At 31.9% G+C, this 12,162-nt stretch overlaps 1 protein-coding gene across 1 annotated transcript; it reads right to left on the reverse strand.

Annotated features, from left to right (window-relative positions):
- Nucleotides 1-5,245: 5,245 nt before the first annotated feature.
- On the reverse strand, nt 5,246-11,299 carry LOC139852338 (mitogen-activated protein kinase 9-like). The gene is made up of 12 exons (XM_071841612.1): nt 10,897-11,299; nt 9,591-9,993; nt 8,914-9,041; nt 8,768-8,827; nt 8,185-8,334; nt 7,459-7,614; nt 6,792-6,929; nt 6,629-6,702; nt 6,434-6,541; nt 5,931-6,117; nt 5,570-5,655; nt 5,246-5,369 (listed from the first exon to the last, which is right to left on the reverse strand). Exons 1-11 carry the CDS (start codon nt 11,158-11,160, stop codon nt 5,620-5,622), a joined length of 1,704 nt encoding a protein of 567 aa, XP_071697713.1. The 5' UTR covers nt 11,161-11,299; the 3' UTR covers nt 5,246-5,369; nt 5,570-5,619.
- Between the last annotated feature and the right edge of the window lie 863 nt (nt 11,300-12,162).

Below are 12,162 nucleotides of genomic sequence, written 5' to 3' on the forward strand. Positions count from 1 at the left end.
CGTGCATATCAATACGTATTGCCACGTAAAGGCACGGGAGAATTAAAATTACTATAACCCCAAGGTAATAGTAAAAATAAATAAAATCCTCCGGTGGTAGATGAAAGAGAAGAATGACAGATATGAAAGTTAGGAGTATATCAAGAACCAGAACTGGATGAAGCATATTGACGAATACTTTAAAGTATGAGTTGAGGGAGGAAGAATAGAAGGTGAGCTGTAGAAATAAAGAAACGAAGGGAGTGGATTTATAGCGAAAAATCTGACAGAGCAATCGTGACAGGATATCACATTTAATCAAAAAAGATCCTAATTTACTTAATTATCGAAGAATCAAATCTTATTACAAAGATTTTCTCTAAATTCCTTGAACTACGGAAATCAATTCTATCTAGTCAAAAGATATGACGAATCTACATTTATTCATTTTACTCTTTTGTGATAGCTTCACTTATACTCTTCGCGTAATCAAATTGTTTATTCCATATTACTTGATGATGATAAAACTCTAATTTTTAGCTCGTATGCGTAATGAAAACATACTTATTGTCAGCCATGACCATCCCAATCAAATTTCAGGACGAAATTTATTTAACGGATAGGTACTGTGACAACCCGGAAATTTTCGACCAAATTTAAACTTTATCTTTATATTATTCCGACACGATAAGCAAAGTTTGTTAAGTTGAATCTCAAGAAGTGTAAACTGTATTCATACATTCATTTAACCTTGACCAAACCCTGACGATTCACGAACCATTATAATTGGATTGGAAAATATACGTGTGTGTGTATATATATATATATATATATATATATATATATATATATATATATGTATGTATATTTTACAAAAATATAATATTAACTTAGTCAAAAAAAAACGTCCTGATTTAAAATAATATATTTTGATAAACAACGAGTCACTGATTTATAGAAGCAAATGACCACAACGTTCAATTTTATAAGTTACATTTTTTATAAGGTAATTTATTGATGAGTAAGTCAAATTATTAATAAGGGTACACGTCGCGTAACGTAAAAGGCTAGTTTTCTAAACGTACGAAAGTGCGTTCGAAAAACCGAAAGTGGTACACGAGTCGAGTATCAACGTACGAGTCAACGGACCTAAAATTACAAGTCAACTATGTACATGAATATAATATAATATATATATATATATAATTAATATAAATTATATATATATATATATATATATATATATATATATATATATATATATATAATATGTCGACAAACAAGAAAATAAAAAAATTGTGAGCTGGATTTTTGGGCCATGCGACCGCATGAGAAATATGCATAAAACCCATGCGATCGCATGACAGTCGGAATTCAGAAACATTCTATAAATTGGCCAGTTTGCTCAACACACACACACATATTAATATCTATATTACTCCGTATTATATTTTATATTTATTATTTATATTATTATTATTATTATTATTAAGATTAATATTATTATTAATCTTATAGTTAGGAGTATTATTATTAGTATTATTATACATAAAATACTACGACGAGGTCATGAGCGAATTATTTTCAAACAAGCCTTCCGAGCGGGATAGAGCTAGGGAAACTATGGATCAAAGCTAAGGAAGTTATGGGTATAGTTCGGGGGTATAGCTCGTGAGTCAAACCTAGTGTTTATCATCTCTGTTGCGTCTACGTACTTTCCTGTAATATCGAATCACAATATTGATACGTGAGCATTCATATCTTATCTTTTATATATTAATAGTGTATCCATGGCTAGTGCCCGAGTATATATGTTTATGCATGCTTGTATGCTAAATTTCGTCATTAAACAGCTTGTGATAAGTCACGAATTAAATACATATATTACTGATAAAAGGTTTATGATATGCATGTTTTTGGAAAGCTGGCAAAAAATCAATACCTTTTCATTTAGAAATCGCGTAATTTTAATGAACGAATTTAAAGATATGTTCAACTGAATTATGATTAACATTAATTGAAATTGCTTTTGAATCTGCAATTGATATTTAAACAACTTGTTTATAAGATTGATAAATTGAATTTTCAAATATTACTAACCGAGTAAGCGAATTTTTATATAAGGCACGTCTCGTCTTGTTGAGCAATTGTCAAAACTAATTGTTTTATCATATTTTAAAGCCTTATAAAAACTATAGTTTAATTTTACAAGAATTGAGAAACTATGTGAAATGTTAAAATGTTTCGATTGACATGATCATTCAACTATAGCATTGAGTCAAATTGACTTTTTGAAATGACTTTTGATAACTTTTGTATGTCGATCTCGAGCATTAGGATTGTGATACACTATGACCCGACCTAGCTTGTTAGACATGTATTGACCAACATATGTTCTCTAGGTTGAGATCTACGGTTATCTTGCATTTCGAGTTTCGGTCACATTTCGGTGAATGACCTTATGTGCTGCTAAGGTGAGTTTCATTTGCTCCCTTTTTAATTGCTTTTGCAATCTATATTTTTGGGCTGAGAATACATGCACTTTATTTTAAACACAATGGATACAAGTACATACTAAATTCTACACTGAGTTTGAACCGAAAATCCCTTAGCTTTGGTAACTAGTAACTGCCGGTTATAAGAACTGGTGGGCGCGAGTAGTAGTATATGGATCCATAGGGCTTGATATCCCCGTCCGAGCTAGAGCACTAGCCTTTTAACGGACGTATGCTATTTGAGAAGCGTACACGTTGGTTTGCGTGTATTATTAAGATGATTATACAAAGGGTATAAATTATATATACGTTAAGTTTAGTTACCAGGGTGCTCAATTTCGTAGAATATTTTGATAAACGTTTCTGGATGAAACAGCTGAAAACTTGTGATCCACCTTTATATACAGATTATGCGCAACATTAAAACTATGAACTCACCAACATTTGTGTTGACACTTTTAAACATGTTTATTCTCAGGTTCCCTAGAAGTCTTCCGCTGTTTGCTTATATGTTAGACAAGCTATGTGCATGGAGTCTTACATGGTATATTTTTCAAGGAAACGTTGCATTCACCAAATCATCACCATGTATCTTATTTTGACTGCATTGTCGACGGAAGTACTATTGTAAACTATTATTTACGGTGATTGTCTATATGTAGAAATCATCAGATGTCGAAAACCTTTGATTTAAATATTCATTTATGGTGTGCCTTTTCAAAAGAATGCAATGTTTACAAAACGTATCATATAGAGGTCAAATACCTCGCAATGAAATCGATGAATGACGTGTTCGTCCATATGGATTTGGAGCGATCGTCACATGAGCCCGTACTCTATTTCTATGAAGTCATAGTTGTTAAAAAATGATGCATTTCTAGTATGTTAGTATGTTTCGTTGGCAAAACGGGACTATAAAATACATATATGTTTCATATTGCGTGTAGTTGCAACAACAAAAAATTGCTTGAGTTCTATCAGATTTAAGAAATCGGTTGAATCTAATTATGTAATGGCATAATTTTACTAATACAGAGTAATACGTTATCATTCCCTCAAAATTAGTATTAAAAATTGTTTGGTAGTTTTTTTTTTGTTTTTATATGAACAAATGTGTGTATGAATATACTATAATAATAGGACATGTGTGTATGAACAAATGTCTGTAGTTTTTCTGATGATCGCACTAGTATATAGGAGTAGCCGAGTAGGGATGAAATAAGAATTAAATTGTGTAAAATTGAGTTTAGTGAATTTTTTAAATTAAATGGGTACATATGATAATTTTATTATTTAAATTGGGTATATATGATATTATGTGATATACTTGGGTAAATATGTGATTTTAAAAGTTGATAAGGGTATATATGAATAATTGTGACATGTGGAAATTACACTTGGCTTAATATGCAATATTTAAGGAGCTAATGACATGTAAGCTAATCAGATCTCTCTTTTATGTACATATAGAATAGATATTATTTCCCCTTTATTTTTTTTTGGTAAAAAGTACTCTTTAAGATAGGAGATGGTACTCAATTTTGTTTCGATTGTGTTAACCTGGTCAGCCAAACTTTTAAAAATCATTTAATTGATTGATTTTCTTGATGAATTCATTTATGGGTTATCGTTGATTTCTTTTCTTTTCTTAAGCTTTCTTAAGTTGTTAAAATTGCTTATAATAATACGTAATAAAGTTTTATGTTTATGTTTTTATTGTATCGTTGTAGCTTTGAACTCTCTTAACGATGCCATGTTAAAGGCATTGTTATAGGTGGTCACATAACTTTTTTTTTTTTTTTTTAAGCAAAATTTCATTACTTAAAAGAATGTACAAGCATAATGAGGGATTGCTATGCATGGGAAATACATCAGGGACCTAGCAATCTAAGCAGCAGGAACGGACATTCGAACTATACAATGCAAACGACCTATAAATTCTACCTTATGAACTCAACCGTGGTCATCGAAACAACTTGATTAGTAAGCCATTGAGCCCAATCGAATGATTCCTTCCTCGATCTTCTTGAAATCCATTCATATGTTTTGATTTGGACGTCATTGAGCGCCATTGGAGTGTTGCTTTTTTTCTTTTGGAACATTGTAAGGTTTCGGTTACGCCAAATTATATAACCACACGTCCATTCAATTGCCTTCCATATTGAAGATTTTTGAGATGGCTGCGATGAAGATATTTTTTTTTTTATTAATTTTTTTTTTTTGAATTGCTATTTTATTAAAAGAACACCAAATGCCCAGCTGGGCTAACAAAAAACATGCATCGTCTGCAAGATGCAAACAGAAGCATGACACCAATATGAAAGTGATGCATACAGCCACAATATTAATTTTTACATCAGATGTCTAAAATACTTGAACAAGAACACCTGCTGCATCACTTTTGAAGGTTTCAATTAATGAGAACGATTACTATGAACACTTATATAAAGAAGTAAAGCACATTCACAAGATCGTTGAAGTTGATTTGGACGTGTTGAGTGAATCAAATTCTTTGGTTTCGGTGTCCGAGCAATCTGGCGGCCCACGCTCAAATGTGCCGGACTCGGGCATCCTTTGGTACCGTACGGTCCACGCTCAAATGTGCTCTCGACACCTTGAACTGGTTTATTTTTTGTCTTTTGCTTTCTAAATTTAACAGTTGCTTTTGGCAAATAGCTAGAATTGATGAGTCATGACATATTCAACATAAAATCATTTACACAATGAAATGCCATTGACCAAAGATACGCAAGAATAATAATAGAATAAATCGACAAAATTTCGCAGTTGGGTACATGATCGTATTTTGCAAATGCTAAATGAGGGACCAAATTTACAGTTTCTTTCCCCAAAAAATGCCGAAATGAAAAATTATATATAAAAATTTACATTCTTTTTTCACTATAAATAAATCATAACACCAAAGGGCATTTGGCCTAGCGGTATCGTGGTGGCCCTCCAACCAAGAGGTTGAGGGTTCAAGTCTCACTTGGAACATATTCGTGGTTGTAAATATTCGTGTTAATGGTGTGTGTGAGTTTGCCTTTAAAAAAAAAATAATAATAAATAAATAAATAAATCATAACAAGGATACATTTTGTTATGCCTGATTAGCAATAAAGAACAAAAGAGCTTTTCTCTTGTCTTACTGCCCCTCTTGTTTGTCATCATCAGGAAAGTCCTATAAATAAATAAAAAAATAATAACTCTTTTAGATGAAAACCCCCACAATATAAAAAAATGTTCAAAAAACAAACGTTAAGGACACAGGAAAACAATAAGGGATTGTTTACTTCTTCTTTTTTGTATTATATCATGTTTTCATTTGGCTCTTAATGGGAAGGAGTGTGACAGATTAATCTTACTTACTGAATTAGAACTGTACAGAAACATATCATTAAATGAAAAGTAAACAGACCCTAAGTATGATGATAGGTAAATAAGGTAGGAAGTTACCTCTGTGGGCCGTGTTCCTTTGTTTCCTATACATTTGGAAGCACTGATACTCGCACTTTTTAACAAGCTACGAGCGCTGTAATTTCCTTTATTAGCTTCGTCTGAATTTTCGACACCTTCATCTGCAGGTTGTTTTTCCAAATCCTCTTGAGAATTGCCTTCCTCCTTGGGTGCAGGAACTCGCTCCCTAAAACCACATAACAATAACATTACAATATAAATACAATCAGAGTCCCACCAGACAAGAATTAAAGATGCCAAATTGGGCGGGGCAAAATGGGTCATCTTTTAAGTCTTAATAATTTTAAATTATTATTAACAAATCAATGATTGTCAACCCATATGACCCATTCCCTTTTTAGCTAACATTTTTTTACTGTTACAGTGTTACCGAGTTGACCCATTAAACAGTAATCATTACCCAAATCAACCCATTCATAAGTCAAATGGATAAAATTCCAAACACATGGTAAATGATGCAATTTCTAAATATAGAAACTTGCCTAGGAAGTGAAGCATGTTGCCTCAGTAGTGGAGAAGCCTTATTATTACCGCCTTTACCTAAACCCTCCTCAAGATGCGCGAATTGTCGTTTGAATCGATCAACCCCACTGCATTAAATAACATATTTAATAAATAAAAAAGTTAGATAAAATTGAACGAAGATTATGCAACATCTTTGGACCAAAATGATTGACCTCGGGTACAAGAAGCTTGTTTGTTCACCACCACGTAAATATTCCTCAAGCATCTGAGGATGATACTCCAAAATCTGTTTATAGCCAAAAAAAATTATTATAATAAAGTTGGTTGAATTTTATGCATTGAACTCTAATAAAAAGTATTCTATGATAACCAAACCTCTCGATAGATCAACTCTCTGACATCATCTTTACCCAACTTCCTCCTCTCAAACTCGAATTCAAGTTTTGATATGGGCTGAGTGCATGGTTCTCGCTCCACATTTGACAAGCCATTAAAGTAAGGATCGGCTAGTGACTACAAAATAAGACAAGATTAGCATCAACGACATATACAACAAACTCGATAATGCCTTTCAGAGGTGTCAGCTTCGACCCATTTCGAAATAGGGTTGATTTGACTTTTATCTTGACTGAGTCGATATATAACATACGCCAAAGAGAAATATTCTATATGGGTTTCTCGTCTCAAACATGTTCGTAGTAGCCAAAAGCTGATTTTAAAACACACATTGCTCTAAAAGGTTTTCATTCAAAGATTTGGACCATTCGTGTAATACAGTCGTATTTATTCTGTAAAAAATAATTCTCTTTTTTTATCATAAAAAATGAATAAAACGGTATTTATTTTAAAATACTGAACAAATAGGTAGTTAAGTGTCAGGTTAATCAGATCCAGCCACTTTCGTCATGTATTAACCCGTCTTGACTCCTCTAGTTTTTTCTTTTAATCTATATATAAATATAAATATAAATATAAATATAAATAAATATAAAATATAATTATATATTTATAAGTGTCAATAGTGATCCATTTGGTAGCATACCTCTTCAGCTGATGGCCGGTCTTTGGGATCAAATGCAATTAGGCGTTCAAGTAGTTTAAGAGCCAAAGGATCTACATTCGGGAATTTGTTTGTGAAAGGAACTGGTTGTTTTTTTCGCATACTATTAAGATATCTTCTAGCCTTTTCATTGCGAATCTGCATAATTTTAGATGAACTTTATTTTGATGTAAAGCAACACAAACAGTCAAACACTAGTTCTTGACTTGTAAGATTTAAAATCCTAGTATTTGAATACCATTTCACAAAATATATATGCAATGCATTAGAGAGCATAGGCATGAATAATCTAAAACAATATAAATAAGCACAGCATAAATGCATAATAATATTTTAGGAGTTTACAAGATTATAAGTATAAAAAAATTCCTAAAATGGTAGTAAAAGTTATTTGAATGAAATAAACATATGTGATACGATTAACTTGTGCAGAACACGGGCAAATTTTTTCATATCTGACATGCAGAATTGGCAAAATGTGCAGGTTGGGTTATATGACTAAAAGCCATATTATTTCAATAGAGACCTATAATATAATATATAATATTTTAACTTTATTTTATAAGAACAATAAAATGATTATCAAGGTTTCAACTTTATGTATTTACACTTATGGTTGGCTTTTGTTAAAAACACATCGTGAACCGACCAACAATTGTGAAAGGGTCGAAATCGACAATCTTTATTAGATATGGGTTAAAAACGTACCCTTGCGATAGTTTCGGGAGGAGGTGTGCCAAGCAAATCAGTCATGAGATCCAATTGATGCACCACGTTCTTTCCGGGAAACAACGGTTTTCCGGTAAGCATCTCTGCAAATATGCATCCAATGCTCCATATATCAATAGCTGGAGTATACTGCAATATCATAAACCATCTTAGCACAAAAAACTAGACAGATGGTTATGTAACGATTAAAGGTGGCAAGATGGGTAGGTAGGTAGGTCGGTCAAGTTGGGTAACAGTTCAAAACGGGTTCATCGAAAATTAAATAAATTAGTTTTTATCATTTACATTCAAAAGTTTACATATAGACAAGGCATTAATTATGGTTAGAAAACATTGTAACTATTTTTTTTTTTTGCATAAAAAACAGACTTTTTACAACTTAAAATGAGGTTAATCCAATCGACCCATTTGGCCTATTCGGCTTATAGTTGTACTCTTTTTGACCCGTTTGAGATTAAACACAGCCAAAAACTACCCATTCATGAGGTGATGGGCGATTTTTCCAACTCTAGTACGAATACATAAATTATGGTAGCAAGTTGTGCGGGTGGAAGCATCATACTTTGGAGAAAAACGATCCACAGAGTTCAGGAGCACGATACCATCGAGTTGCAACATAATCCTGCATTACTCCAAGAATAAACCGTAAATATAAATATCAGTTTTCAAAGTTTATAAAAAATGGAAGTATATACAAAAAACACATACCGTCCAGAATATGGCTGACGGTGCATCATTAAATGATACCCGAGCAAGTCCAAAGTCACAAATCTTCAATTTACAATCAGCATTAGCAAGGATGTTTTTTGGCTTTAAATCTCTATGAAATACATTTGCTGCAATAGTCAATTATAGATATATTAATAAATATACCTACAAAGTAGATCCCCGTCAAGTCGTGATTTCCACACAAAAAATGGTTCAGTAGAACAGAAAATAGCATTAATTAATGATGTTTTCACTTCAATTCAAATTTCGTCAACAGATTTTCAGAACTGCTGATAATACCATCCAAATATCAGGAAAACATTACAAAACCATTGCAACTATCACTTGTTTTATAAACAATCCAAAACTTGGGTCATGTTTTATCAGGTCAAATTGGGCCAACTAAACAGAAAGAGTCAAATGGGTAAAATAGAACAAAAGTGATCCATCTGTATTTCTAAAAAGTATACAACTTTTGTGACAGCTTTATTAAGAACTCTATCGATTTAGACAAACAATAATTATACAAAATCATTTTTAACACATTACCTGTTTAAATACATATACAACCTTAAGCATTGTAGGTCAACCCAAACCAACCCATTTCGACCCAAACCAGTTTTGACCCATTAGTCAACCCATCTGCCAGCCCATAATGACATCAAGAAACAACCTACCTGAGTGAATATACTTGAGTCCACGAAGTAGTTGGTACAAGAAAAACTGATAATGTTCAGGTGTGAGATCATCGTTAGCTCTAATAACCTGGTGAAGATCAGACTCCATCAATTCAAAAACTACGTAGATATCCCTGAACTCCCTTCTAGAAGGAGGAAGCATAATATGCCTGATTTCTACGATATCCGGATGCTTCAGCAATCGAAGAAGTTTGATTTCTCTTAAAATTCTCGTGGCATCAGAAACATGCTCGAAAACATCATTTATCTTCTTAATCGCAACTTTTTCACCCGTTTGTGTATCGGTAGCGGACCCCACAACACCGTAACTTCCTTTACCCACAACTTCCTGAACTTGGTATCTACTCGCCTCCCCATACTCCGTAAAGAATTCTCGTTCAAGCTGATTATTAAAAAAAGAAGTATTCAGATACGGATAAATATATTGATGATGAAGAGAAAATTTCTAATAAACTGTTAACAAATTGTATCTAACTTTACCATGTTTTACTACTGTACATATCAAACTAAAACAAAAAACTTGGTTGGACATTTTTGATTAATATAGAAGCCATATACTATGTCATATCACTATAACCTCGAACCGTATTATCATATAACTATATTGCCATATTTTGTAGGTAATGGCTTCAAATAAAGTTGTTGCAATATATTCTTTCTTAATCTGCGCTCTCATATACGACTTCTATAACAGATACAAAGAAAAGGAGACACGTACAAAAAAGAGGATTAATACATTAAAGACATAACTAGTGACACATAACTTAAGCCGTATCGACAACACAAACAAATACCATCTTTCTAAGCTTATAGCCAAAAATAAATCTTCTATAAAGGCAAACTAGCAAGTAATCACTAATAAAAACATGTGGAATCATACATTACATTCTATTGCATTAAACTAGTATGATATTAATTAAGCAAATGCAGGCCAAGTAGTAAACTTTTGGGGAACCTTAAGCAAAATTACAAATATGACGTCATTTATGGTAGCAAACAAAGAGATCAACTCTTCTAACAAATAAAATGGATATAAATTCTTTATTGAAATTCCATAAACATACAAAAAAAAAAAAAAAAAAAAAAAAAAAAACTTGCATCTTTTTATATGCTTTTCGAAACAGTAAATATATATAATAAAAAAAAAAAAAGTTAACTTTTTAAAAAACTAGAAGAAAATGACAATGTATCAAACAGAAATACACATACATGAACAAGATATGATGCATTTAATTAATTATTAATTATTAATAAAGAAGAATAAAAGAAAGTAAAGAAGAGAGACCCTTTTGAGAGGATCCATTCTTAAGGGAACTTGGATCTTGTTTAGTGCAGAAAGATCGATATTGTCAACAACAATTGTGATTTGCTTTCTTTTATTATTTCGATTATTATAGAGTTCATAATCTTCAAGATTCAAATCAATGCCATTTGGGTTACTGCTACAAGATGAAGATGATGATGATGATGATGATGAAGAAGAATTGTGATTATTGTGACGTTGAAACCATCGATGGATTCTATCCACAAATGTTGAAGAAATCCCCATATAAATCGTTTAATTTTATTTATTTATTAGAATTAGAACAAACACATGATCGCCCTAATTTTACGAACCAATCAATTTCAGCATTCCCCGTTGGACCGATTGAGTGTTTCGATTATCAAACAGAGGTGTAATCCACTTCTTTCTATTCAAACAATTACGGTTTGCTTGGCTTTATCCCTATTTCATGATGATTTTTCACTTTAGTATTAAGTTCAATTAAAAAATTAATTAATTGCAATTAAAATTAAAAATTAAAATGAAAATAAGAAATTTATTATTTTTTTGAGTAAATTATGCCAACTAGTTATGGAGACATCGCTTGGAGCTCCGTTTTGAATGCGAGTTAGAAAAAAAGTCTTGATCTATTTTGTAAAAAAGAATTTTTTCCGACATCTAACATTGAATGGTTGTTCCTTTTGTGAAAGTTGCTTCTTTTAGTTCCTGTTTTTTTTTTTATAAAGTTAGTTGATCTATTTTGTAAAAAATAATGTTTTTCGACATCTCTTGGTAGCATTCAAGGGTTGTTCTTTTTATGAAAGTTGCCTCTTTTATCGTTGAGGAAAAAAAAAAGTTAGTTGATTTTTTTGTAAAAAAGAATTTTTTTCGACATTTTTTGGTAACGTTGAAGGGTTGGTTCTTTTTACGAAAGTTGCTTCTATTATCGTTGGAAACCAAAAAAAGAAGAAGGTGAAATGACGAAAATACCCCTAGTTACTATTGATAAATAGTGCTACAGGGTTTTGTCTTTTAGATAATAAAATCAAACCCGCGCTTCGTTGCGTGGTTGTTTCGATCTGTTGACAAACGATGGTTTTGGCCGTTTAGTACTCCGTTAATTTACGGTCAAAATATAAAGGATTCAGTAAGAAAACGAAAAAAAAAAAAAAAACTGAACACAGAGTAATGGATATATACCTAACATAAAAAGGATATTAAATGGTGGGTCCTTCTGGAGTTATCTCTCATTCTCTCCTATCGACTTTCTGCAGCTCAACAACACTT

The sequence above is a fragment of the Rutidosis leptorrhynchoides genome, chromosome 6 (assembly GCF_046630445.1).
Source record: "Rutidosis leptorrhynchoides isolate AG116_Rl617_1_P2 chromosome 6, CSIRO_AGI_Rlap_v1, whole genome shotgun sequence".
In the NCBI taxonomy this organism is placed as follows: domain Eukaryota; kingdom Viridiplantae; phylum Streptophyta; class Magnoliopsida; order Asterales; family Asteraceae; genus Rutidosis; species Rutidosis leptorrhynchoides.

Coding starts and splice junctions, on each gene's coding strand:
- LOC139852338 (XM_071841612.1), bottom strand. CDS start 11,160: ATGGGGATTTCTTCAACATTTGTGGATAGAATCCATCGATGGTTTCAA. Junction 8,335..8,767: donor GTGGATCGTTTTTCTCCAAA/GTATGATGCTTC, acceptor ATGATATTGCAG/TATACTCCAGCTATTGATAT. Junction 7,615..8,184: donor CTCCCGAAACTATCGCAAGG/GTACGTTTTTAA, acceptor AAAATTATGCAG/ATTCGCAATGAAAAGGCTAG.